At 47.3% G+C, this 25,404-nt stretch overlaps 5 protein-coding genes across 8 annotated transcripts; 4 read left to right on the forward strand and 1 right to left on the reverse strand.

Moving 5' to 3' along the window:
* Window positions 1-277: 277 nt before the first annotated feature.
* On the reverse strand, window positions 278-1,331 carry mrpl32 (mitochondrial ribosomal protein L32). The gene is made up of 3 exons (XM_061288075.1): window positions 1,146-1,331; window positions 853-1,028; window positions 278-713 (listed from the first exon to the last, which is right to left on the reverse strand). Exons 1-3 carry the CDS (start codon window positions 1,237-1,239, stop codon window positions 462-464), a joined length of 522 nt encoding a protein of 173 aa, XP_061144059.1. The 5' UTR covers window positions 1,240-1,331; the 3' UTR covers window positions 278-461.
* Window positions 1,332-1,534: 203 nt separating this feature from the next.
* On the forward strand, window positions 1,535-4,382 carry psma2a (proteasome 20S subunit alpha 2a). Its single transcript, XM_061288074.1, has 8 exons — window positions 1,535-1,637; window positions 2,086-2,162; window positions 2,418-2,550; window positions 2,648-2,770; window positions 2,931-3,012; window positions 3,235-3,308; window positions 3,596-3,653; window positions 3,718-4,382. Exons 1-8 carry the CDS (start codon window positions 1,597-1,599, stop codon window positions 3,832-3,834), a joined length of 705 nt encoding a protein of 234 aa, XP_061144058.1. The 5' UTR covers window positions 1,535-1,596; the 3' UTR covers window positions 3,835-4,382.
* Window positions 4,383-4,647: 265 nt separating this feature from the next.
* On the forward strand, window positions 4,648-12,472 carry LOC133160428 (ATPase family AAA domain-containing protein 2-like). Of its 3 annotated transcripts, none has more exons than XM_061288067.1 (29): window positions 4,648-5,023; window positions 5,429-5,574; window positions 5,655-5,710; window positions 5,783-5,948; window positions 6,077-6,149; window positions 6,231-6,300; window positions 6,467-6,619; window positions 6,688-6,826; window positions 6,971-7,084; window positions 7,180-7,279; window positions 7,348-7,463; window positions 7,535-7,709; window positions 7,808-7,896; window positions 8,106-8,265; window positions 8,387-8,477; window positions 8,629-8,806; window positions 8,909-9,045; window positions 9,119-9,233; window positions 9,304-9,490; window positions 9,597-9,782; window positions 9,863-9,998; window positions 10,089-10,291; window positions 10,479-10,638; window positions 10,731-10,853; window positions 11,006-11,176; window positions 11,245-11,757; window positions 11,844-11,983; window positions 12,062-12,190; window positions 12,320-12,472. In XM_061288067.1, exons 1-29 carry the CDS (start codon window positions 4,835-4,837, stop codon window positions 12,350-12,352), a joined length of 4,248 nt encoding a protein of 1,415 aa, XP_061144051.1. In that variant the 5' UTR covers window positions 4,648-4,834; the 3' UTR covers window positions 12,353-12,472. The 3 variants fall into 3 exon arrangements, with proteins under 3 accessions (XP_061144051.1, XP_061144052.1, XP_061144053.1); XM_061288068.1 differs by having other exon boundaries at window positions 10,092-10,291; XM_061288069.1 differs by having other exon boundaries at window positions 5,453-5,574.
* A 118-nt stretch (window positions 12,473-12,590) lies between these two features.
* Window positions 12,591-20,882, forward strand: LOC133160430 (zinc fingers and homeoboxes protein 1-like). Of its 2 annotated transcripts, XM_061288070.1 has the most exons (8): window positions 12,591-13,437; window positions 14,123-14,414; window positions 14,499-14,959; window positions 15,052-15,252; window positions 15,327-15,542; window positions 15,615-15,779; window positions 15,862-17,082; window positions 17,736-20,882. In XM_061288070.1, the coding sequence occupies exons 2-8, from the start codon at window positions 14,243-14,245 to the stop codon at window positions 18,012-18,014; spliced, it is 2,715 nt and encodes a 904-aa protein (XP_061144054.1). In that variant the 5' UTR covers window positions 12,591-13,437; window positions 14,123-14,242; the 3' UTR covers window positions 18,015-20,882. The 2 variants fall into 2 exon arrangements, with proteins under 2 accessions (XP_061144054.1, XP_061144055.1); XM_061288071.1 differs by lacking the exon at window positions 14,123-14,414.
* Window positions 20,883-21,025: 143 nt separating this feature from the next.
* On the forward strand, window positions 21,026-23,312 carry zgc:101716 (uncharacterized protein LOC492784 homolog). Its single transcript, XM_061288073.1, has 8 exons — window positions 21,026-21,363; window positions 21,550-21,651; window positions 21,734-21,877; window positions 22,076-22,126; window positions 22,198-22,342; window positions 22,533-22,614; window positions 22,679-22,811; window positions 22,923-23,312. The coding sequence occupies exons 1-8, from the start codon at window positions 21,259-21,261 to the stop codon at window positions 23,091-23,093; spliced, it is 933 nt and encodes a 310-aa protein (XP_061144057.1). The 5' UTR covers window positions 21,026-21,258; the 3' UTR covers window positions 23,094-23,312.
* Window positions 23,313-25,404: the final 2,092 nt, after the last annotated feature.

Below are 25,404 nucleotides of genomic sequence, written 5' to 3' on the forward strand. Positions count from 1 at the left end.
AAGCGCTCTGAGTTTTGCGCACAATAAAGCCTCGGTGTAGGAATTTGCGTTGTTTCGAGTTTCTCACATCAGGATAAAAACATGTCAACACGAGTCGCATGTGTTGAGAGGCAGCTTCAGCGTGCGTCACCAGCTCGCTTAAATTGAGGAGCTCGAGCTATGCATCGTCTAGTGCAGTGTTTCTCACGTCGGAAAAAATGGAGGATCTCTCATGACCTGACTAAATAAATAGCACCACTGAAAATGAATGGGGGAACAAATGACACGCTTTTGTTGATTTGATTTTCCCACGTAATGATTTATTACCAAACAAAAGAGATTGAAGTTGTTGCTGTGCACATACAGATGACACAAAACAATGTTGCTCAAATCAAGCCACAATAATTACAGACCAGAGCACATGACTAAATCTGCATTCAAATGGTTTGTAGTGCAGCACGTAGCGTCAGACTACAGCAGCATTAGTGGGGGAACCAGGCGGGCCGTTTCCTCGGCCTCTCCACTACCCTCTTTCCTTGGTCCAGCTCGCTTGGTTTCTCGTCAGCGTACAAGACAACGGTCTCCACAGTCGGGGCGGCCAGAGGACCGCCCTCCATCTCTTGAATTTGCCGACGGATCAGACTTGTCTCTCTGCACACTTTAGCGTAACAGAAGCCACACATGGTATGTTTCTGCTTTAGGTGGCCGCACTCTGGACAAGGCTCGATGTTCAGCTGAAGGAGAGATGAACCAGGTGATAGATAGTGACATTTTGTGTGTAGTGGCCCAAACAGAAAAAAAAACACATTGGCTATCAATGCCATGTAGTGTCGCTTATAATAGCGCTGACATAATAAATGACTACGGGTGTACCTTGACTTTGCAAAGTTTGGTCTCATCTCTCCTCCTTGTTCGGTTGATCTCGATGGTGCGTCTTTTTTTGGGTGCTGCCATCCACATGATGCTGTCCAGAACGCCGTGGGCTCCCGCTCCACTCTGCTCTTCGACAGAAGGTAGCAGGCTGGAGCCATTCATTGCCAGGGCTGGAACTGCACACACAATGGCATCACTGGCCGGCCGAAAGACATCTCTCCAAACATCTTCGAGGGATCATGTCAGATAGGAGAGGAGGAGCAAGTTGCCGGATTAGGTTGTTATAAACTCACCCAACCGTTGTTCTATCCCAGCCACCTGCAGGAGCTTGCTCTCGATGTTCAACAAGGAGCATCTTAAACTGTGGATCAACGCAGCCAAATTCATTTGATGTTCCACGTTGGTTCTCTTCTAAACATGTCAAACACTTGACGGTCACTGATACGTTCGTCACTAAAGGGCGACAAGGTACTTCTTCTTCTCTTCCGTTTCGGCCACACATGCGGCACGCTATTGCCGCCTAGTGGTAGAAAGTTCCTTGGCTTGAAAATGATGTGTTTTGGGTGTTTTTAATTTTACATGAAAAAAAACAACCTATTCTAAACATAAAATCGGAACTTTACTCTTGGGGTTTACGTTACAAGAATGAGCTGTGGTGATAGGGCATTTATAGTAAAATTGTCTAGGTGGCAGTGTTTCTTATTTAATATTGCAGCCAATTTACCAGAGAAGAAGAAAACCAAAATGGCGGAACGCGGCTACAGTTTCTCTCTGACCACATTTAGGTAAACTTCTATAAAATTGCCGTACATTCAAATATATCCAATAAACATGCTGCTTACAATAATTGCTGTTGAATCGCAATAGATAAATAAATGGTATGCCGTCTCTAATATTTGTATATACTTAGCATCCGATGTGTATGCACTGTCATTGTCTGGGAGTGCAATGAATCAGCTCCATGTACAATTAGCATGTTGCTAACTATTTTATACGCCTTTTCTGTTCTGTACGTAAATCCAACTCGCACATTGACACGTTCAGTGAGCTACTTTTACCTGGCATCTCCGATAATGTCTTGCGACAGGTCATTTTACCTTATCAAAGCCTTTAGGTTTTGCTTTCACTTGTAGACTCGCTAAGTGGAGGAATGTTTTTTTTTCCATTTCTGTTGACCTTAACGCTCCTTTTTGAGTCCTAATTTCGATGAAACGTCTGCATGCCTTTCCACAGCCCTTCTGGCAAACTGGTGCAGATTGAATATGCACTGGCCGCGGTAGCTGCTGGAGCCCCCTCAGTCGGCATTAAAGGTAAGGATTTCTTAATGTTGCTGTTTCTTGTTGATTTGCATTTTCTCAAGTTACCTTTCATCGCCAATTTAATTGACATTGCAGTTTCGATTAGGTCCATGAATGTTAAAATTGGTATTTCTTAAATATACACAACTTTTTCCTTTGAATCTTCAGGTACCATATTTTTACATTAGGATTCAGCTTAAATTGCGTAGCGACTCATTTGTGAATGCTTTTGGAGGTCTGATGGCTTTCTATCTTTTTTTTTTCCAGCTTCCAATGGGGTTGTCCTGGCAACAGAAAAGAAACAGAAGTCTATTCTGTATGATGAGCAGAGTGTTCACAAAGTAGAGCCCATCACTAAGCACATAGGCATGGTGTACAGCGGGATGGGGCCTGATTACAGGTGGGGGCAGGGAATTTTCAATATTTGTTCAAAGTGCTTTTTGTCAAATATTATTGTGGTTCTTAAAGGAAAGATGAATAAATGTTGTATTTTGCAGGGTTTTGGTCCGACGAGCCAGGAAGCTGGCACAACAGTACTTCCTTGTTTACCAAGAACCTATCCCCACAGGCCAGCTTGTCCAGCGAGTGGCATCTGTGATGCAAGAGTACACACAGTCAGGGTGGGCGAAGCTTACTTAGACTTATCAGTGACTTTGCACTTGCATTCATCAAAGACGTGTTTTATTTTTCTTGGACTTTATTTGGCTGTATTTGCTCGTCAGTGATGTACGATATCGTTTGATGTGACTGCGCTGTGATGGTTTTCTCTCTTCTCTACAGTGGAGTGCGTCCATTTGGTGTGTCCTTGTTGATAGCCGGATGGGATGAAGACCAGCCCTACTTGTTCCAGTCAGATCCCTCAGTAAGTTCACTTTTCATTTTCTGAAGAAATGATCCATCTCCAGGGCTGTATCCTTCTTATTTGTCATGAGTAGTTTCACCAGACTGCATTAAGTTGAGGAAAAATCGGATTGCCTGATTCCTTTCGTAATTGAGCATTTTTAAAACTGGATTCAGCAGTACATATAATTACAGAAGAGTATTCATTGAAGCGCTGTCCCCCGTCCCATCTTTCCTTTCCCAGGGAGCATATTTTGCATGGAAAGCCACAGCCATGGGAAAAAACTACGTTAATGGAAAAACATTCCTTGAGAAAAGGTAGCTTGCTTCACACTCATGTTGTACAGTTATTGCATTCTGTTATCAGCTGCATATCACAACAAGGATTACGGTGTGTGTGTGTGCGTATTTTTCATTTCAACCAGACTGGTCAAAAATATATTGAGATAAAACATATCCTAAAAGGGTTACTATTACTACTCTGCCAATGTTGTTATTATCATTCTATTATTATTGTCATTATCTTCACTGGACATTTATCTGCATCTTGAGAATTGTACCATACTGCATACCGGATTGGTTTTTAATTGGCTTTCATCCTCCAGGTATAACAATGACCTGGAATTGGAAGATGCCATCCACACAGCCATCCTGACATTAAAGGTACAATTTCCTGATCATAAATGTTCACAAAGAAACGTCCTTCACAATTTCTTTATGATTACAGGAGAGTTTCGAAGGTCAGATGACTGAGGAGAACATTGAGGTTGGCATCTGCAACGAGGCCGGCTTCAAGAGACTCACCCCGGCAGAAGTGAAAGACTACCTGGCAGCCATTGCATAAGGACATGCATGGTGATGGGATGAGGCTCAGTGTAGACAGGATAGTGAAGTAGCCAGCAACTGCATGAAATTCATTTCTCCTTTGTCATTTCCAAGATGATTAATGGCATGATGATTTGGGGTACCCCAAGTACTGTCTCATCAACGCCGTACCAAATTGATAAGCCAATCTTAACCAAATTAAAAGGCCTTTTTATTACCCTAATTGTAGTGGTTTGTCACACGCTATACATTTAAGAATGTGGTTGATGGCTACTGCACACGTCTACTACGTACGTGTGCTTTGGAGTTAAACCTCAAGTCTTCCACTGACATCCCTTGACTTACATTTGATGAAAGTGCACAATCAGCACTTGATTTCATTTTGCAAGTCAACACCATGAGCCAGTGGGATACTTGAGATGACCTCTCATAATAAAGTTGCTCGTACAGCAGTTTGACGTAATTTCCCTCCTTTTCTGACAAGGAAGGATAACGTCTTTTCGCTCTCTTATGTTGGTGGATCAGTTATTCTTTGAGATAATAAAAAGAAACCGGGTTCGTATTGTGTGGGTGTTTCAAAACTCTTTGTCAACATCGCCTTAACTAAGGCGCGCTCTGAAACTACCGGTAGTGGTACGGCCAATGTATTCTTCCGCCCAACGTCGTTTTTACTCTATTCTATCAAATCTGGCGGCCATTAATTAAAAGTTGAGTATGGCTTTCGTAAAGAAACGCTGTCACGGGGCTCTAATGACCCCCTGGGTGTTTTTTAATTCTCGTAGCAAATTGCACCTCGGGTCTATTTTGTCTCGCGGCAGCTCCTTCTACCACCACTGCTCTGATGTCATTCGTGGCGCCAGAAATCAAAGGCAGAAGAGGAGCGCGAAGCTGTATGGCGGCCGCCGCGAATTGCCGTCTAGCTTTCCTATGCTGATGACGTTCAACTTTGGATACGTTGGAGTGCTGTAGTGACCGAGCGCCCGTCATTCGTGCCTTTATAACTGAGGGCTGGAGTCGACATGGGAATGCTACGCGGCGGCGGCGACGGTGTTCAACCGGTGGCAACAACTCCAAACAGGAGGTCGATGGAGTTGGACACAAGCTCGGAGTTTCTGTCTCTCGTTCCTGCTTCGCGGAGAAATAACCCCCGGTCGACGCGAACCGGCCGCGCTCGAGAACATCACCTGGGCAGCCCCGAACACAATCGAGTGAGAGCTAAAGCTTGTTCAGTCGCAAGGTTGCATCCAGTTAGATGTCCTACCTCACGCCACTTGCCGCTATGTTGTTGCTAGCCGGCGGCTAAGCTAAACGGACAAACTGACAGTAGTAGTCAAATAACATGACATGATGTGACCAAAATCGGGAGTCAACAATTCATACTGACCAATATTGTGACTTGCGGTTGACTTGGGTGAGGGTGTCTGATGTTGGAGGACCGACCCCAGGTTACATCACTGATGAATGAGCATCTTATTCGGACAATGCTGAATTGTAGATTGGATTGAGTTGTGAGACCAAACAACGGTCCCCGAAGATGTTTGGCATACAGTTGTAGTTGGTCTAGTTTCAGGGAAGTGCGTAACCTGACCATGGCTGCAATCGATTCTCAACAGCTAAAGTCATTTTGTGACCGCCAGGGAGATGACGAGCAGCAGTCGGGAAGCTGTCTCCGCGACTTTCCCAAGACCAGAGGCCAACGAGCCAAACTAGAGGTCTCCTTTAGTGACCTGCAACCAAAGGCCGGAGGCTATGCCACCAGGTGAGCGAGCGAGCGACTGAGCCTCTTTCTCATGTAACATTGAGCCGTTATTGTGGTAAGTAACCATTCGACGCGTTTAGGAAATCCTCCAGACTGCAGAAGGAAGGAAAATCATCCTGCGACAAAGTGCAAGGGGGTACGTCATTCTCCTTTTTCCATTTATCGGACGTGCGATAGGGCAACAAACTGCTTTGTGTTCATGTTCAAGATGTTCCAGACGAGGTAGAAGGGACTTCCACGCCCAAAAGAAGCCGCATCAACCTCAGGAGCCCCGACAACGAGGTGGAACACTCTTTACGACGGAGTTCCAGAATCACCCAATATCAATTGAATTCCCGCAATCAGTCCGTCCTTTATGACCGCCTCATCACCAAGTGAGTGTCCGGAAAATTTTTCCACATTGATGATATTCATTTGAACTCGCCACATCAACTACATTCATGTCACAATTTACGAGCGTCGGTAAAGCAAAGACCAAATTCCTTGTGATGCCTTGCCTTAGCACGGCAGAGGCTGTCCTGCAAAAGATGGACGACATGAAGAAGTTGCGACGCAGATTGAACAACGAAGAGCAGGTCATGAACACCCCATGCATGAAAAGACATTGTTTCCATCAAGCGGCTGTGAAATGACGCCAAATGGTTTTCTGTGAGTAGCTGGGTGTATACACCAGAGGCAGAGTGAGGCGATCGCAGAAGACCAACGTGGACATCAAGGAAAACCAAGGTGAGTGAGCCAGCCAGCGCCTAATGCTTTGGAGCTTTTGATCAGTGTCCAAGTACATGGATGGCATCAGATTCTCAGGACAGAATTATCCTGATGAATATGATCATCTTATCCAAACAAGTGAGAGGATTTCCTTTTTTTTTTTCTTTTCACATCGGGGATGAAGATGATCATGACGATGAGGACGAAGATGAAGACGAGGATGACGATGACCTCGACGACATTGACGACGATGAGGACGCAGTTGACGAAGACAACCAGAGGCGCTACGAATTCCGCCAGCGAAAAAATGTCGTTCTCTACCAGGCGCCGCAAGATGGTAACTTGTTCTTTTTCACGTGAGCATTTGATTGGATTTTTTTATTCTTGATTTGGTCCCGACGCCAGAGCCCAGAGAAGCTCGAGAGAGCCGAGTGAGCAGAAAGCGCCCCCCCGTGTACTTTAAGGAGCGCTCGTCCCCCAGCCGACGCAGATTTCCCTTTGGCTCGGCGGCCCATCAGAACCCCTACAACAGGAGGAGCGGCAGGTCAGTGGGACACACTTGACATTCGGTCTCTCTCTCTCTCTCTCTCTCTCGCTCTCTCTCTCTGTCCGTTTCTTATTGGCTCGCTCGTCACACGGTCGTCAATCTTTTCAAACTTGATGTGAGATGTCTTTGTGTATCAAACAGGACGAGACGCACCCTCCGTAGTAGTGACTCCACGTCGACTTCTTCAGAAGATGAGCCTTTTCAAAGGGCCAGGCCGAATAGCAAAACTAAGAGCGGGAGCCGCTCGGTCACCAGGTGAGAAGTCCAATCCTCGTTGTTGTTTTGCTTTCCTCGTTCAATAAAGCATGTGGGCATCTGTAATGTTTCCTTTTTTCTTCTCTCCACGGTAGTCTACCCATGAACATTGTGAAAGATGACTTGCTGGGAATTCACAAAGATCGCATGAAAACTGGAGCAGGTCTCATTGACCCCATGCACATAGACAGAACGGTGAGCAAAGGAAATGGTGGAGGAAAAAAAAAAACCCAATCTGCCTCTGACGACGACATATTACGCAGGTCCGCTTTGGCAATATCGGAGGCTTGAGCAGACACATCTCATCCCTGAAAGAGATGGTGGTGTTCCCCCTGCTTTACCCAGAAGTCTTTGAGAGGTTCCACATCCAGCCACCCAGGTAAACAAGGAAGAGCATCCACATCATCTTATGTAACGTGTCAATCTGTATTGTTTTGTTTTGTTTTGTAGGGGTTGTTTGTTTTCTGGTCCCCCAGGCACTGGCAAAACGCTGGTGGCTCGAGCCTTGGCCAACGAATGCAGTCAGGGAGAACGAAAAGTGTCCTTCTTTATGAGGAAGGGGGCCGATTGCCTCAGTAAATGGGTGGGAGAGTCTGAGAGACAGCTCCGCCATCTCTTTGAGCAGGTCAACAGCACGTCCCATTCTTTTGCTCAGTACAAATCATCTGCTTTCCATTGTGGCTTTGAAAGAAGCATTCCATCGTTCTCATCGATCCCATCCAGGCACACCAAATGCGCCCATCGATCATTTTCTTTGATGAGATCGACGGTCTGGCTCCGGTCAGGTCCAGTCGACAGGATCAGATTCACAGGTGAGCATTGGACGAGGGCACGCAGGGTTACGGTTGAACTTTGTGCCGTCGTCCGTGTCAACGACATGGGGCGAGGAATGTTCCTGACTGTCTTCACGCTTCGTTGAGATTGGCTTTCATGTCAAAAGTCTGCTTTGGCAAACACTCCACTCCAAATAATACATCGTACAGTAAAAGAGTGATCGATCTTTTTGGGATTATTTCCACAGTTCCATCGTGTCAACTCTTCTGGCTCTCATGGACGGACTGGATGGCAGAGGAGAGATTGTAGTGATTGGCGCCACCAACAGAATCGACTCCATCGATCCGGCGCTCAGACGCCCGGGCCGCTTCGACCGAGAGTTTTTCTTTAGCCTGCCCGACAGAGAGGTGCTGACGTGCTTCGTCACTTGTACATTCTTAGCTGAAAGAATCTTTTTCTGCTCCGTCCAACATGAAGGGAGATCAAGTCTTTTGACTCGGTTATTTGCCATCTCAATTTGTCCGGCAGGCAAGAAGAGACATTTTGAAGATCCATACCAGACGGTGGACACCTCCTCTTTCGGACAATTTCTTGGACGAGTTGGCCGACGAATGTGTCGGCAAGTCCTGGCATTGTTCTCGAAACGCTGAGCTTTGAACAGTTGACGTTCATAATCACCTGGCAACATGAAGTTTGAACGTCTCCGGTGTATTGGATTGCAAATATCGAAGCTTTTGATTTCACAATTGCGTCTTTCTCTTCCCTTGTAGGTTATTGCGGCGCTGATATTAAGGCGGTGTGTTCGGAGGCGGCGCTGTGCGCATTACGGCGCCGCTACCCGCAAATTTATTCCTCGTCACAGAAACTGCTGCTTGATGTGAGTTCCATCGCAATCACAGCCAAAGACTTCATGTCCGCCATGACCAAGATGGTGCCGGCTGCGCAGAGGTAGAAATCCCTTTTGCTTCTTGATGCTCAATCACTTTTGCGTCTTGCTCTCGAGCTCAAATTATGACACAAAATCATTATATCATTATATGTAATCCTTAGGACGGTAGTGTCCCCAGCCAAGGCTCTGCTGCCTGCAATCCGTCCCCTACTGAGCGCCGCTCTGCAGGAGATCCTCCACACGGTCAGCAAAGTCTTCCCACATGCCGAGCAGGGCTTGAAAAGGAAGAGGACTCAAGGTAGCCAGCCGCTGTCGACTTTCAAACGTCCAGTCTCAGTCGCTCTTCAGGGCCGCCGCGGCTGTGTTTCCAGATCATCCGCGCGTGTCCGAGGACGACCTGGCGTTCAGCGACGACGACGACGAGCGGCCCGACGGGCAGAGCCCTCAAAAGCCCACCGCCTCAAAGGGAATTCTCAGCATGGAAAGGTTGTCCCCTTTGTCTAAAGGTGACGGGTTTTGGGAGAAAGGCTCATCGTGGTTGTCTCCGTTTGCATAGAAGCGCCTTGAGCCAGCCCACCTCTCACCGTCCCAGGCTCCTTTTGGAGGGTCGAACGGGCTCGGGTCAAACGGCTCACCTGGCTCCCGCCCTTCTCCATTCTCTTGAAAGATTCACAGTGTACACTTTAGACATGGCGGTGCTGTTTGGAGCCAGTTCCACGGCACCAGAGGAGACCTGTGCACAGGTAGGTGACAATCGCTCATTTCTTGCAAGATTGCTGATTGATTACGTTGGTGTGAAATCAGCAATTTTGCGCTCATGTGTTGATGGATGTATTTGTTATGATACAGATTTTTGTTGAAGCCAAGCGGACCTCCCCCAGTGTCCTGTACATCCCCCACATTGGGCAGTGGTGGGAGACGGTGGGTTGTTCATTAAAAGCCACTTTTCTCAGCCTCCTTGGCTCCCTCCCTGCCTTCGCTCCTATACTGCTCCTGGCAACCTGCAGTCTGGAGTACTCTCAACTCAGTTTTGAGGTAGCATGTTACCAAGATGGTCTTAGGTGTATGGGTGAAGCGCCGCTTGCTGTCCTCACCGCACTCTCTTTTCTCTGCAGGTTCAGGAATTGTTTAAGGCTGATTATGGGGAGGTTTATTATGTGCTAGTCCCCAGCAAACAGGAGAGAAGACATTTCTTCGAAGACCTAATACTTAACCAGGCCGCCAAAGCTCCGGTCTCGAAAAGGAAGTCACGTGAGACAAACTTGATGCTTTTTTTAAATGAGAAACATGCTTAAATGTGACGTTGAAAAGCAAAATCAAGCTTTTGACTTCCGCCTCCAGCAGCCCACTCCTTGGAGGTGCTTCCTGTTGCTCCTCCTCCGCCGCCGCCGCCACGTCAGCTGGTGGAGCAGGAAGCCCAAAAACTGGCTGAACAAGAGGAAGACACCCTGAGGGAGCTCCGCCTCTTTTTGCGGGACGTCACCAATCGCCTCTCCCATGATAAACGCTTCAAAGCTTTTACAAAGCCTGTGGATCTAGAGGAGGTCATTATTTCCAAAGTGTTACTCGCCAAACTCACTTTTTGCTTGCTCGTTGAAAATAAGGTTGAAAGGCAGTTACCTGGATTTGTCCGCTCGGGGGCGCCAAAGCACCCATTTCCATCCATCAAATATGGCATTCGGGTCACTGTTTGAACGTGAAACTGCACTCTCTCTCTCTCACCTTCTAAAGGTTCCCGATTATGCTGCTGTGATCGAGAAGCCTATGGACCTGTCAACCGTGCTTTCAAACATTGACCTCCATCAATATGGAACAGTCAAAGACTTTCTTCAAGATGTGGATCTCATTTGGAAGAATGCGCTTGAATACAACCCGGACACCAACCCCTCAGGTACACGCTGCCCGTTTAGAATGAAGGACCTGTAGATGGCACGGCCATTCTGATCTCAATTTGATTTTATTTTCTCTCTCCTTTTCCTCCAGGCCGCCAGATTCGCCATAAGGCCTGTGCGCTTAAAGACACGGTGCACGCCATCGTACGACATGAATTGGATGAAAACTTTGAGAGGATTTGTGATCAAATCAAACATTCACGTAGCAATAGAGGTGAGTGAGCGAGCGAGCGAGTGAGGGAGTGAGGGAGTGAGTGACGCCTTCAACCAAGAAACTACATTGAGCCAGATTTGTTGATGCCAATTCCGATGCATGAGAAGTTAGGTCAGCGTTTTTTTTCACTGGAAGCTCGTCTTTGTCCGCAGGCTTGTCGACGCCACCTTCCTTTTCCCATGCCCTCCCCAAACAGGCCAAACTTGTGACTGAGGCTAATAAGCTGACTGAGAAGACGCCACCAAAAGAGCCGTTCAAAGCCGCGACGGCATGGATTCCTAGTACGGCTTCCTCGACGACGTCCATTACTCCTAAAAGCACAGGTAGAGCAACTGGTCCTTTTTGAAGTCACAACACTCGGTCCTAACAAATACCTATCTGGATCCTCAAGTGCAGAGAAAAAAACGCCGGAAGAGTCGCTGGTCCTCGGGCTGCTATTCAAAGAAGGCATCTTCCTCTCCTCACGTCTGTAAAGACAATAGTCACTTAAGCAGCGAAGACGACGAAGACGCCGAAGACACCGAGACGGAGAAAGTGCTGACCCCGGAGCTTTTTGACGAAGACGGCGAGGAGGTCAAAGGGGCGCTTCAAGCTTCTTTGAAGGACGCTATTGAGAGTGAAAGTGAAAAAAGGGACGTTGACCACCAGACACAAAACCATATCGTAGCCAAAGATCAGTCGGCTATTGAAGTTACGCCACAAAACCCAGTCAGTATTAGGCACAGTGCCGTGAGCGGTGAAGGACATAACCAGGGACGCTTGTACACAGGTTGTGGCCAAGCCTGCAGCCAAAGCCAGAGCAAGATTGCAGCACATGAGCCGGAACCGATGGAGGTGGTTACCACAGAGAGTGCCAGCACAGAGCACTCTAGAGCCCTCGCAGGAGATGAGGACTCTGTCGCAGGTTTGGCTTCACCGCCGTGCATCTTGACAAGACCTCATTAGTTCCTACAGAAGCCAGAACATGTGCTTCTGTGTTTTATGTCGTAGAGAGAAGCAGGACGTGCATGACTTGGCCCTCAAAGAACTCTGTTCAGCAGCAGCAGCAGCAGCAGTTTGATATGGAAAAGGCATTGCAAAGCCATGACCAGGAAAAACCTTCACTGGTGGTGGACAGGGACAAATTAAAGGTGGGCTACTGATTGATTGCTCATGGCACATCATGGATACATTTGCAATGCGGTGTGCATCATTTTATTCTTATCAAGGAGCTCTTGGACAAAGTGGTGACAAAGACTGATGGCTATGAGGTGCACAAGTTGGAGAAACTCTATGCTCTCCTCTGCCAAAGTGTCTACAGACACAGAAGAGACCATCATAAAGCTGCATTAATAATGGTTGGTATAGTATTTAATCATGCTGTTGACAGATGAACACAGGCTAGGATCAATGTAATTAGCGTACGTCAATAAGCATTAGCCGTGAATGTTATCGCTACTAATTCTCTCCTGTTTTCCTTTCAATAGGAGTTGGAGCAAAAAATCAATGAGTTCTACTGAGAAGTCTTAAAGAACAATGGACAATGCTAAAATGGCTACCACTAATACTTTTGTGCATAAAGCGAATCTCTGTATTAGCTCTTGTTTCGATTGAACTAAATGGATTGTCTTTATAAGTAATGCAGTGTCATTTTTGCCTCGAACTCGGAGCAAGTGTTGATCTGTCTTTGAATGAGCAAATACTAATTTCATGTTACAAAAGGTGCCTATTAATTTTACAGTACTGACCTAGTATATATGTCCATTTATTGTAAATAATGCCAGGGCCGGACGGGTTTATTTACAAGCAGAGAGAGAGACAGAGAGAGAGAGAGAAAAAAAAGAGAAAAAAGTGCAATGTCAGTTTTGGCCTCAAGTCGTGCTACCCTGATCGGTCACGTAAGGACACTCGGGCACGTCATCCGAGACGTAACACAGCCTTTTATTTACACTTTTAAAAATCAACAAGTTTCTTAACTTAAATTAAAGACTCATCCGAATGACAGTTTTGTGTAGAATATCTACTGATACTTCGACGTGATATTAGTCCTAGTCGCCGAGGAATGACGTCACGTGGTATCAGACTAATGACGCTGATCATTGTTTGAGGGAAGAAAAAAAAAAAACGCTGTTAAAATTCCGAATTAGGTCAGCGAACTAATGCATCGCCCAGTGAGCAGCCGATGATTGCAATCGTCGCTTTTATTCATGGGGCCTTACACGACGCTCGCCGCCGGGACACACAACCCGCTCGGAGGAGACATGTCCGCTCTTTCCAGCATTTGCAGGCGGGAGTCGTAGCCGCTCCACCGCTTTCCCGCTCCGATACCTCCCGCCGTCTGCTTCGGGAGACCGACACACAGCCCGGCGAACGTCCGCCCCGCCGCCGCCGCCAGTGCGGCTTGAATGGTTAGCCGCCACTCGGAGGGCAGACTACAACAGGGACAGCAAGAGACGCCGCCGCCGACGCTTCTCTGGGGATTCCCAGGAAATATATCAGTCATCGCTTCGCCTGCCTTCCAGCCAGCCAGAGCCGCCCGCCCGCCCGCCCGGCCGGTTGGCCGACCCGCAGCAACACGGCGCTTGCACACGCTCGTGTAGTTGCAGTAAGTTAGCCGGCAGACATGTCAGCCAGCCAGCCAGCGTTTCGTTTCGTTTTGTGACTGTTAGCAGTGGCTAGTTGGCCCTCATACACATGCTACGAGCCCCATTGCTAACAAACAATTGCTTTGGTGAATACCTGAAATGCAAATGCTCTCAGCCAGTCGGCCAGCCAGCGTTGCAATACAAGGAGCACACCTGTTTCACACGAAATGCACCATCCCGTTTGAGGACGATCGGCACCAAAATGAGATGCATGACATGAGCTCCATTCCTCCAAAATACGATTGCTAAATGCTTGTTGCGATTTGGACTTGTATTAAGAATAATGACAGCTGGTATCAATCATTGGAACTTTCAACAGGTCCTCTTCATATAGGAGCCAGCTCCAAACTACCAAACTGTTCACTTACTCTACTTTGTTGCCATTTGAGCATTTCATGTCAACATAAGGAACAACATTGTGGCTGTTTGCATTCATCATAAGTGAAGGTTAGACAGAACGGAGGTACTTGAAATAGCGCAAGGCTCGAATTGGCAAACCACTTGTCACATTCATTGATATCAAATCACCTTTCTTGACAGTACCACTATTGTAACAGTCGACATATTCGTCTCAAGAACAATGAGTCAATTGAAGTCATCCGAGTAGAACTAACAAACCCTTTTATGACACATTTCTTCCACTAGACATTGAAGGAGTCTTGCTATGCGAGCGAGCGAGGGAGCACGGCCGCTTGAGACATGTGAGCCTGGACTCTTCCGTCTCGCGCCGTCTTTGCCCAGAGTAGAAAGTTGCACGTGTTGACAATGTCGAGCCGCCGAAAGTCCACCACGCCTTGCATGGTGCTACCCTCTGACCGGTTGGAGGCCGCAACTGAAAGGACAATGGAAGTAGGGGTGGAGGGGCCGGTAGATGAGGCTCAAACGGCAGTGGAGTTGGATCAAACAGTAGCCGTTGGCCCCGCACCACTAGATACTGGTAAATGGCTTCGGACCCACTCTGTCAAGCCCGAACCTGCCTTAAACTTGACTTCATTGTTTCAACGCTTTGCTCTCTTTGTAGGCGACGCCGACAGCCGGGAAGACAAAGAGGCCCCGGCTCCGTCGGTGAAGTGCAGCGCCGCCACCGAGCAACCCGGCGAGGATCGGCAGTGCGACATGCTCCGAGACGTCGGAACGGACGCTACAAATGTCGGCGCCATCTCGCTAAGCAAGACCCCCATCATGAGGATGAAGACCAAATCGGAGCCCAAGAGGATTGCCGTGTCCCTCAAAGCTTCAGATGAAGCCGTGGAGTACTTGGAAGCAGAGGGCGAGGTGGAAGCGGAGCAGCAGCAGCAGCAGCAGCAGCAGCAACAGCAGCAGCCCATCCAAGCGCCTCTGGGACCAATGGCGTCTGTTGAGATGCTGCTCCATGACTCCATGAAGCTTGGAGCGGGAAACTTCCTGGTCAGCCAAGCCTTTGAGCAGCCAAGGAAGTCATCCATTTTAAATCCCGCCAGTATTCCTCCTGGCCTGGCACAGGTACACTATAAGAATTCCAAATCTAGCATCCACTGTGACGGCACCATTTTTGGTTGTAACATTGAAATCATCTCCCACTTTGTTGTGTTCAGGTACTTTCCGCTTTCCAGGCCCAGCAGAATCCATCAGTTCAACCCCAATTGCTAATTCCTCTCAGCAGCATTCCCTCTTATAGTGCAGCTTTGGACATCAACCCTCTGCTGGGGAGCACTTACAAGAAGTTTCCCTATCCCTCCATGGCTGAGATTAGCAATCTGGCCGGGCAGACGCAGTTCACAGAAGAGCAAATTAAGGTAGTCAGCAGAGTGGAGTGGAGTGGGTGAATCATCTCTGCTGGCCCACTCACCGACCGCTCTTTTCTATCCAGGTGTGGTTCTCAGCCCAGCGACTCAAGCATGGTGTCAGCTGGACCCCAGAGGAAGTGGAGGAGGCCAGGAGGAAACAATTCAACGGCACTGTCCACACGGTTCCTCAGACCATCACCGTCATACCTGCTCACCAGCTGTCTGCTGCCAATGGCCTGCAATCCATACTGCAGACCTGTCAGATTGTTGGGGGGCAGCCTGGCTTGGTGTTCACGCAGGTAGAATGACGGGAGGGGGCCATGGGGGTTCCTAAGCAGCTCTTTGATGGAAATGAATTCACCTCCTTGCAGGTCGCTCCAGGAGGGAATGTTCCCGTGAGCAATCCCATCACACTGACGGTGGCGGGATTGCCCAGCCAGTCCCAGAGCTCCAGCAGAGTTTCCTGCCAGTCCACCCCAACAAACTGTGAGCTGAAACGGGCTACCACTGTACAGCCGCCCTCACTTTCCCCACAGGTAGAGCTGGCCCACCCTCAGTCCAGCTCATTTGGCAATGCTCAAAGTGTTCAACGCCTAACTCCGCCTTTCTCTTTGAAAGGAGAACTCTGCCCTGAGCGCCGACAGCTTCAGTCTGCGCCCCAAAAAGTCCAAAGAGCAGCTGGCCGAGTTGAAAGCCAGCTACCTTCAAAACCACTTTGTCAGCGATGCCGAAATTGCCCGTTTGATGAAGATCACCAATTTAACCAAGGGGGAGATCAAAAAATGGTTCAGCGACACCAGGTATAACCAGCGCAACTCCAAGAACAGCAATGTCATCGTATTCCACGACGGAGGCGGCAGAGCAAGCGGCGGCGGCGGCGGCTGTAGCGCCGCCACCATCGTCATCGACTCCAGCGACGAAACGCCGGCATCACCTCACCCTCCGTCCGCGCCTCCCGTCAAGGAGACCCGGCCCAAGACGTGGAATCCCTTCCCGGACTTCACTCTGCAGAAGTTTAAGGAGAAGACACCGGAGCAGTTGGTGGTGCTGGAGGAGAGCTTTGAGAAGAGCAGCACGCCACCCGACGAAGAGCTGAGTCGCCTGAGGACCGAGACCAAACTGACACGGAGGGAGATTGACGCCTGGTTCACCGAAAGACGCAAATTTGCCGCTCCGTCCCCGGAGTCCTCTGAGGCGGAACGGATGGACGCCGCCGCCGCAGGAGGGAGAGCTGGAGAGGTCACCGCTGCTTCTCGCGCCGCCTCCTCCTCTCGGAAAGGAGGGAGTCAAACGCCACCCGGAGGCAGCGGTAAACAGACGGCGACCGGCAGCTGCAACAACAACGGCGGCGTCAAGGATAAGAGCAAAAAGACTCCGGAGCAGCTCCACATTTTGAAAAGTGCCTTCGTGCGGACTCAGTGGCCCACCACAGAAGAGTACGACCAGCTGGTGGAGGAGAGCCGCCTCCCCCGACCCTACATTGTCAGCTGGTTCGGGGACTCGCGCTACTCCTGGAAGAACGGCAACCTTAAATGGTTCTTTCAGTATCAAAGCGGCAACGTGGAAGGCGGCGGTGCCGGCGGCGGCGGCGGCGGCAGAGGTCAAAAAGCGGGAGGCGCTCGAAAAAGACGCGTCCGAAATCGCGGTTGGGGGAGATCCCGACCTCGAAAGCAGCCCCGGCGCTCGGCGTCCTTCGGTTCCGACTCGGACAGATGCCCCCCGCCCAAGAAATCCAAGAGCGGCAGGGACATCTTGAAGGAGTACTACCTGAAACACCGCTTCCTCAACGAGCAGGACCTGGACGAGCTGGTCACCAAGACCAACATGAGTTATGAACGGGTAACGCCGTTGCTTTTTACTTGAGCGCTCCAATTGCTAGTTGGCGAGATGAACGAGAGATGCTTTTGAACCAAACGCAAACTACCTTACCAGTGAGTCCGTGCGTAGTTTGTCATCATGAAGCGTGCGCATTAAGAACCCCAATGGAGAGGACACGATCAAAACCCGTTGCTAGCGCAATCAGGCTAAATTAGCTAAGTGAGAAAAATCCAGCCTTTTCAATGGATTTCTTTTCCATTGGATTTTGAAATGCCAAAAGCTTGTGCTTCGAGGCTGTCACGAGCCAACGTGTCAACATCACAAAACATTCCTGGAGCCGACCGACATGAAAGAATTCTCTTAAATAAGGCCATTGATTTGAAATGCGGCTTCTTGCGTCATCATGGTGAATGCACCTTGTTTCCCGTTCCTTTCATCTTAATGTCGTCAAGTTCAAATGTAGTTGACTTTATCTGCGCCGCAAATGTGTCTTTTGAAACATTGAGAGAAAGAAAGAAATACGAAATAGCACGGTGGTGAACTCATTCGGCAAGTGCAGTTAAGGCTTTGGATTGAAGGCCGAGTGGACTGCTTGTAAATCTAGCTAGCCCGAGCGACTTTGGAGCTAATGTGACAGCTCGGATGACAACATCCTTCTCTTTTGTTCCATGGAGGTGCGAGAATGGTTCGCCGAGGTCCAGAGACGTCTGGACGTGGGCGCCGACCCCTTCCAGGAGCCACCTTCGGGCACGCCCGACGCAAGAGAGCCGGCCCATGAAATAAGGGGAGAGGCGTCACACGCCGACAAGGCACCCACAGGCGACCGAATGGGAAACGAGGAGGAGGAGGACGACGACGACGACGAAGAGCACGAGGAGGAGGATACGGACGACAGTGAGGTTTGGGAGCCGTCACGCAGCGTGAGGAAATCCTTGTCTGTATCCGAAGACTGAGGCTCAATTTTGCAAAGGAGACTAACACAATATTAGTAGTCGCCCTCAACATTATTCAAATGACCTGAGCAGCATTTTAGCCAACAACATCTAAAACTGGACAATGACACACCCCAAAAAAAAAAAAAGTCAATGGAATTGATGGTGACAACCGAGTGAGATCAGCCCATGTTGTACACACGGCAAGTGTAAATTCCCTTTTGAAATGCATTCCTGCATTTCCTTTGCACAAGCCCAAATTTCAACTTCAATTTCCAGCAAATACTCACCAATCTTAAAATGTGTTTACAAGATAGCTAGCCCTTCGTCAAAACACACACACACACACACACACACACACACACACACACACACGGTGGAACTTGTTCTATAATCTTGTATGGATTGTGATTTATGGGACTATAGTCAGCTCAATGAGAACGAACGAGTTTACAAAGTCGACGACGGCCTAAAGCAACATGAGCCAAAGTACATGAACAGTGAGTGAATGCCAGCGTGCGTATTTGTTGAAGGATGTCTATTCAAGTCTTCCCTTGACGCTGGTTACTACTAACCAACTAGTCATGGGAAGGTGAAGCTTCAAATTAGCCTCATAAACCATTTGCTTTATTTTGACTCCTCTCGATGGCACTGTTGGACTTTCAAACATTCATTCGTTCATTCAGTGTGTTGAACAGAGTACCATGGAGAGGACGAGTGGTTGGAGAAACATACTGAAGCTTCATTTTCCCATCACTAAAAATGACTCATGAGGGAGAAAAAAAAAAAGAGTTGAATATGCACTGCGATTTCCATTTGTTTTTATTTTTGCACCTTTTGTACACGACAAGCCTTGTGCTGTTGTTACTTTTGATAGAAGTGTTCTGAAACTTTGCCAAATTGGAATGGCTTGTTGTCCCAAAACAAGCCAGCCAGCAAGCCAGCAAACAGTGTTTGACACTGGGGCTTCAATCATCACTTTAAGCTAATTGACGTCAACAACAATCACCACCTAAACCTAACTACTGGCCCGATGTACGTATTGTACTTGAAACCTTTGAAATCGTGAAGCACCTGAACTAATCGTGTTTCAATTGCACTTTTTCCCGCCACCTAGTGGATGTAATTAGAATTTGGCACCTTATAGTATCGCGCAAAGGCTCTGAGAGCCTGTATTCGTTTTAGGACTAAACCAGTATTTTCCCTTTTGTTTGTTTTCCCTGAGGAGGAATTGTACCAGTTTGACCACTTTTCAAATGCTGTTGGATGTTTATATAGCTCGGTAGACTCTCCTGCCACTTTCTTTCGCTTTATTGCACATTTTGAGCCACCTTTTGCGTACTTTTGTGGGGGGAAGCAATGCTTGGCTAATGTTTTGTACTTTTTTTTTCTTTCTTTTCTTCCAATCATGTCTGTTGACTTTTTGATGGACTTGGGAAGACACCTTAGCAGTGTTGTCTTTTCACCCAAATTGAACATTGCTGTCATGTGTGACCACGGAAAGAACTGTCGACTACCAGCTGCCGTCGCCACGGTAACGACACAAGTGTCGTTAACTCAGACAGTCAGTCCTACTGTACCTACATGTGCCTACTCGGCTTGTGGACTTGTGGCGAGAAGATCCCCTCTTGTCATCATAAAGCACTTACTTACGGTAGCCTTTCTCAAAGCAAATGTGGGAGGGAGGGAATGCATGATGTGCAAGATGCCTGCCTGCCTGCCTGCCTGCCTGCCCCAAGTTGAACATTGTAAACTTCTGTCCATGACCTTGGTTAAAGCTTCTCATTTATTTTCTGCTATTTTGCCACCTTGTCGTCCACGCTAGCACCTTTTTAGCTATCTGAAAAGCATTTCCAGCCTGCCTGGTGTGTAAGCTGGCTGGCTGGCTGGCTGGCTGGCTGGCTGGCTGGCTGGCTGGCTGGCTGGCTGGCTGGCTGGCTGGCTGGCTGGCTGGCCGGCCGGCTGGCTGGCTGGCTGGCTAATTGCAACCGAACGGGCAGACTCATTATGTATTTGTCGTAACGTGAATAGTAAGTGCCTGGGCATGAAAAAGAACAAGATGTTGTATCCATGTATAGCAAGCGTTTCTACGTTTTTGTCATTTACTGCATGCAATAAGTACGTCGAACAACTGCTCATCTTGTACATATATGTCCGTGTGTGTGCTCCTGTTGGCACGGTACTTAGCCAATTGAAAGCGAAGTTGTCTGATTTCAAAGTCTAATTGTCTTTCCCAAATCATGAACACAGTTGCTCAGTGAGTCCTTTTCTCGCTACTTTGTCTTGACAAGCATTTGTTTTCGGGCCTTCTTTCTGCTGCACCTTCTGCTGCTTAGTATTTTATTCCACAGAGGAGGTCAAAAGCCAACCCCAAAGGATTTTACCAGCCTTCTCGGAAATCTTTGTATCCGTTTTTATCTTTTCAACCAAATAGTTTGTTTACTGCACACACGTTTGAAAGTGAGCTGGAGTTCATTTCGACGGCTTTGCTTCTGGGTTGCAACAAATATCAAATCACAACTCACTTGAAAAGATGAGCACTTTATTGACGGTACTTCAAAACGATACGGTGGCATTTCAAAATGCTACTCTTTCAATAAGGCCCGAGTAAACGACATGCACAAATCACATGTATTTCTCCGTTGATATGATGAGAAAGTGCTGTGTCTTCTCAGTGGGTTTGGATTTCATATCATGTATCATATATGTATCCTATTTGCAGTAGAGCTAGTATCGTGAGTAGTTAAACTGCTGTAATATTATATGCATTTACCCTTTTGGCATGAAATGCCATGATTACGCTCTCTCTTTTATCCTCTGTGCTCAATGCATCTTTTGCAAATGTTTTCACCACAGATTTTTCAACAAATACAGTTTGTCACAACAATGGCTTTTGTGCTATGCCAAGTTTATTTCGTCTTCAGAATGGGACACTTTGCTGTTTGGCTTCAGTCACATAACCCCGGGATATGGAGATGTCCCATTCTAAAATGCATACGTGGAGTTGGGCTGCTCTTTGGATTGGTCAAACGTTTGAACGCCCCTGGCCAACGTCAAATACTGTCAATTAACAATTGATTTAGTAACGGGCAGTCCAATATTTTCGAACGGAACTTTACTGCTCGGAACCAACGCGAATCGTCAGTGTTTCCGTGCGGACACATCACACAAGCGGAATCTGCGATTCTTCCTCCTGTCAACTCGCTGTTCAACCTGTAACTCGTTCGAATGATGGCCCCAGGCATGAGTCAGTGATTAACTCGCCATGGAGCTATTCGGAAGCCATTTGGATGACTCTGTATTTTCAGAGGCGAAAGACCGTGGCTCGGTGTGCGTGCCTTCTTATAACGCTAAAAGCTGCGAGCCGGAGGTGAGAAATTGGGACGCTCTTCCGCCGAGTGGAACATCTGTTGACCTGCTGTCAATGAAATGAAGAAAATAAATATATTCACATTGTCAATAAATACGTCAACTGAGCCTTATCTTCGTTTGTTCATCATGCCGTTGATGATAGAAGGATGCATTGCATTGTAGTAAACCCCTTGTCCTCTTGTAGTGGTTTTGTGAAGGTGCCGCTCTTGACACGGAAGACTCTTTGGAAAAGCAGAAAGTTTTTAAGTTTAGGGGGGACCTGGCAACGAGACAAGGCAAATACCAGGTATTTAGTTCTGCAATTCAACTTGTGCACATAGCAACACTTGCATCAATCTCTACGCCAAAATGCTCCTCTTGCGTGTTAGGCAGCCCTGGATGCTTACAGCAATTGCCTGGAGTGGATCTCTGACAACAACCTGTCAATCAAAAGAGATATTTTGGAGGGAATGGCTCGATGTTACACCAGGTTGGACCAGAGAGACAGAGCGATGGCCTTACTGGATCTGCTGGTACACACACACATTCCTATTTTCCTAGCGCCTCAGAGGTGTTCCAGACATGTTTTTTGTTTGTGCAACATGCGTATGATTCTCTCGCAGAAATTGTGGAGAACAGTTCAAATGTCTGCTCATTCTGCATTTTTACCTGTTGATTCATCTGGAATCTTCCCACATGAGCATTTGCAATAAATGTGTCTTTTTGTCCAGAGCAAAGAAGCCTCAAACACATGTCACCTGACCAGCCTGCTGCTGCTCAAGGTAAATCTGGGCAGTCCCTTCACAACGCCGCAGCGTTGGAGGTCCGTCACGTCATTTACTTTGCCCAAAAGGTGAGCGTCTACCAACATTTTGGAGTCATCCGACCCTGGATGTCGTCTCTGCAAGAGCTGTGCAGCCTGCTGCCTTTCAACCCCTGGAATTGGTGCAACCTGGGAAAGATGTGTCTGCAGCTGTTGGAGGACTCCACAACCTTGAGTAACGTTTTATTCATCTTGGAGAGGGTCCGCAGCCGTTTCACCACGCAGATCCAGTCTATTCAATTTCAAATTGATCCGCTGAACTGATTTCAATACTGATTTTTTTTTTCTTCTCAAAATGAAGGTCTTATTTATCCCGAATTCCACTGAAGTCTTATGCAGTCATTTATTTTCCGATTCCTCTGTAGACAAAGAAGCGGAAGAGCAACAGGAGGAACTCTCTGAGGAAAGACTCTGGCTGAAGGCCTGCTTGTGCTTCATCAGGACGAGGTAGTGGCACAAAACGCCGGTCTTCAGCGGGCGGCTGGTGACGGCAGCAGCCCTCTGCTTTCAGACTCCTACTGAGAATCCTGCAGCAGCAGCAGTCGTCGTTTGTGCTGCGACACAACCAAACTGTGGTCCGAATAGCTGAGGACGCCTTGGCACATCTCAATCCTGACCAAGCGACTCTTCTCACCCTCACTGAGGTGAGTAACTCTGCCTTGGAAGTTGTTTGAGCAGTCATTCTCCAAGTAAGGGATATATGGATATATGGATATATGACACTTTCGACGTAGCAGGCATCTTTTTCTTGCCAGGTCATTTCGGAGGACCTGAACCCAGAGAAGATGAAGGAGGATTACCAGGACGGTATGAGTCTGTCGAGTGTTTGTCTGCAGAGTTTTGAGGAGCGCTGGTGGAATAAGATCCTACTGAGCGGGGTTCTGGAGACCGATGGGTATCACAGGCCGAGCGGCACCAAGTTGTGACGCTTACTTAATGTCGACCACAAATCATGGTGGTCAAAACAAAGAAAAAAAACATGGGGAAGTTTGTCGAACTTTTGACAGCCTATAGTACTTTTGTACTATCATGGGAAGTGTGCCTCCATATGAAGTGTCATCAATGAACTTTTTAAGAACTTTTTAATGTGAACATGTTATTTATCCTGAAATGTTATAAAGACAATAAAAAAACATCAGATTGTGTTTCCGTGCCACTGCGCATTGCATTAGTCCTAGAACATTATGAGTGGAAAGGAATGGAACACCATGTTGAACCACATTGGCGATTTTTCCAAAACAGTCATTTGCAATTAACGCAAACGAAAAAACAAGTTAATGTTTGGACAATAACAAATACTGAAAATGAGGAATTGATCGGTAACGCCCAGTGACGTTCTTCACTTGACCGGAACACAAGGCGTCTTGGTGTTGTGTCCGTGCGGACACATTACATAAGCGGAATTTGCGCTGCTGTAGGAGCTTCGTTCTATTTTAACTGCTTTGCTGCCATCTTCTGGCGTCTACATGGAGTTACATCAATTATATACATATACACGTATATATATATATATATATATATATATTTTATTTTTTATAAAAGTGATTTTACAAATAAGATAATGCTTTGTGAGGTATTGATTTAGCCATGTGTTGATTATAACGGCAGAGGATTTCGTTTTGTTTGTGTCGGTACACACTTCTTCCTTGCGAGTGAACCTTATTAGATGTAACGAGGGCGCACGCCATTAATTCAATGACCTCTCCTTGTTGACAATTTGAAAACATCAAGCAGATGGGCTGCTATGTTTGTTTTTTTCTTTCCTTCCTTCATTTGGAATATAGGGCTGAGATCCATTGTGAGCATGCGTGTGTTGACTTGGTAACGGATTGGTCCCGAACGAACCTTCCAGTATCACACACACACCGATAGTGTGTTTGCGTGATGGTTGGCAGAGCCCCCAAAAGGTCTCCATCGTGCATCCATGTCTTCGCCTTGTTACACCAAGACCGACAGATCAGCCAGCCGTCTCTTTGCTCACGATGCATGTGGCCTCGGTGAATATGCACATTGCGGCCCCCCCCCAGGGCCCCTTTCTCTTCCCCCCCAGGGCCCATTTTTCAGAGCTGGGATGTTTGTGCGCTCTCGTTAAAACAGGCGCCGCTCAGCCGAGGATGTTCTGGTCATTTGCAGGAAGCCGAAAAATGTGGCGGCTTTGTGCGACCAGGCGGTTATCGACAGCTTGTCAGCAGCTGCCAGCCATTTGCTCGCTTTTGAGAAAGAGAGGAGGGGGAAGATGCAATATCAATATTTTGATATTAAAAGGCCGCCGTGATGTTGTGTCCCGCTGTGTCGTCTTCTTCTACGACTTCCTGCTGGATGGCACACTTCAAGAGAAGAAGAAGAGAAAAAGAAATCCCCCTTTCATTTGGTTCCCTAGTGTGTTTCAAACAAATGAGCTGCTGAGAGGCATTTGAGGGATATACTATCCAGCAGCAGCTTTGGGGGAAAAATGCTGAGCATGCTTCCCCAAAGTGGGATTGTTAACGAGTCGACAAACTACTTGAAAAGGCTTCTGGGAAGACACATTTGGTCATTAGATGATGGATTACACTTTAGAAGAATCAATAAGACACCGCCAAATGAATGTCTTTATATTTTGCATTATTTCAACTCACTTTTGCTCTATAAAAGTGGGACACGCTGGTGAATACAAGTTTCAAGTGTTTAGGATGAAAATGAGGGAAAGTAATCCATTTTAGAGACGGTTTATTCCCATTGCAAGCACCGGCCACCATTTTAAACACTCATGTTTGACAGGGGTAATCTTATAATAATTACTGGAGTCATTTGATCATTTCATCGAGTTGAAAATGTTGTATTCTGTTCAGATTTGTAATAAATGACTACCTAGGTCTGAGCTTTTACCTGTTCATGGCAACAAAATGAAATAATAAACCTTCCGACAACTTTAGCACCCCTATCCAACCGCACAATGTGGTGTGGTCCACTTCCAATCAGCTGTGTTGATGAGTCTGTGTTTTTATTTTTTTATTTTTTTATTTTTGGATCGCTTTGGGTTATAGCGTGCAAGTAACTCGTATTTCTCCCCCAAATATCCCTTCCCCACGTTTAAAACAACGAAGGACTAATTCGTTGTGGAAAAGGAAATGTGAAAGTAATGGCGTGCAAGTAGATAGGTAGATAGATCTTTATTTGTCATTGTAACATGTACAACGAAATTTCAAAAGTGCCAACCGATCCGCGCATGAGATAAAAAATAAACAGAATAAGTAA

This window comes from Syngnathus typhle, linkage group LG10, assembly GCF_033458585.1.
Source record: "Syngnathus typhle isolate RoL2023-S1 ecotype Sweden linkage group LG10, RoL_Styp_1.0, whole genome shotgun sequence".
NCBI classification, from domain to species: domain Eukaryota; kingdom Metazoa; phylum Chordata; class Actinopteri; order Syngnathiformes; family Syngnathidae; genus Syngnathus; species Syngnathus typhle.

Excerpts from the sequence above, each read along its gene's own strand:
- mrpl32 (XM_061288075.1), bottom strand. The coding sequence starts at position 1,239 with ATGAATTTGGCTGCGTTGATCCACAGTTTAAGATGCTCCTTGTTGAAC. Across the intron at positions 1,029-1,145 it reads TGGGATAGAACAACGGTTGG|TTCCAGCCCTGGCAATGAAT; the intron begins GTGAGTTTATAA and ends TTGTGTGTGCAG. Across the intron at positions 714-852 it reads CCAAACTTTGCAAAGTCAAG|CTGAACATCGAGCCTTGTCC; the intron begins GTACACCCGTAG and ends TCTCTCCTTCAG.
- psma2a (XM_061288074.1), top strand. The coding sequence starts at position 1,597 with ATGGCGGAACGCGGCTACAGTTTCTCTCTGACCACATTTAG. Across the intron at positions 1,638-2,085 it reads TTCTCTCTGACCACATTTAG|CCCTTCTGGCAAACTGGTGC; the intron begins GTAAACTTCTAT and ends GCCTTTCCACAG. Across the intron at positions 2,163-2,417 it reads CCCCTCAGTCGGCATTAAAG|CTTCCAATGGGGTTGTCCTG; the intron begins GTAAGGATTTCT and ends TTTTTTTTCCAG.
- LOC133160428 (XM_061288067.1), top strand. The coding sequence starts at position 4,835 with ATGGGAATGCTACGCGGCGGCGGCGACGGTGTTCAACCGGTGGCAACA. Across the intron at positions 11,177-11,244 it reads CATTACTCCTAAAAGCACAG|TGCAGAGAAAAAAACGCCGG; the intron begins GTAGAGCAACTG and ends TGGATCCTCAAG. Across the intron at positions 12,191-12,319 it reads ATAAAGCTGCATTAATAATG|GAGTTGGAGCAAAAAATCAA; the intron begins GTTGGTATAGTA and ends TCCTTTCAATAG.
- LOC133160430 (XM_061288070.1), top strand. The coding sequence starts at position 14,243 with ATGTCGAGCCGCCGAAAGTCCACCACGCCTTGCATGGTGCTACCCTCT. Across the intron at positions 15,253-15,326 it reads TCACAGAAGAGCAAATTAAG|GTGTGGTTCTCAGCCCAGCG; the intron begins GTAGTCAGCAGA and ends TTTTCTATCCAG. Across the intron at positions 15,780-15,861 it reads CGCCCTCACTTTCCCCACAG|GAGAACTCTGCCCTGAGCGC; the intron begins GTAGAGCTGGCC and ends TCTCTTTGAAAG.
- zgc:101716 (XM_061288073.1), top strand. The coding sequence starts at position 21,259 with ATGGAGCTATTCGGAAGCCATTTGGATGACTCTGTATTTTCAGAGGCG. Across the intron at positions 22,343-22,532 it reads GGAGGACTCCACAACCTTGA|ACAAAGAAGCGGAAGAGCAA; the intron begins GTAACGTTTTAT and ends ATTCCTCTGTAG. Across the intron at positions 22,615-22,678 it reads TTGTGCTTCATCAGGACGAG|ACTCCTACTGAGAATCCTGC; the intron begins GTAGTGGCACAA and ends CTCTGCTTTCAG.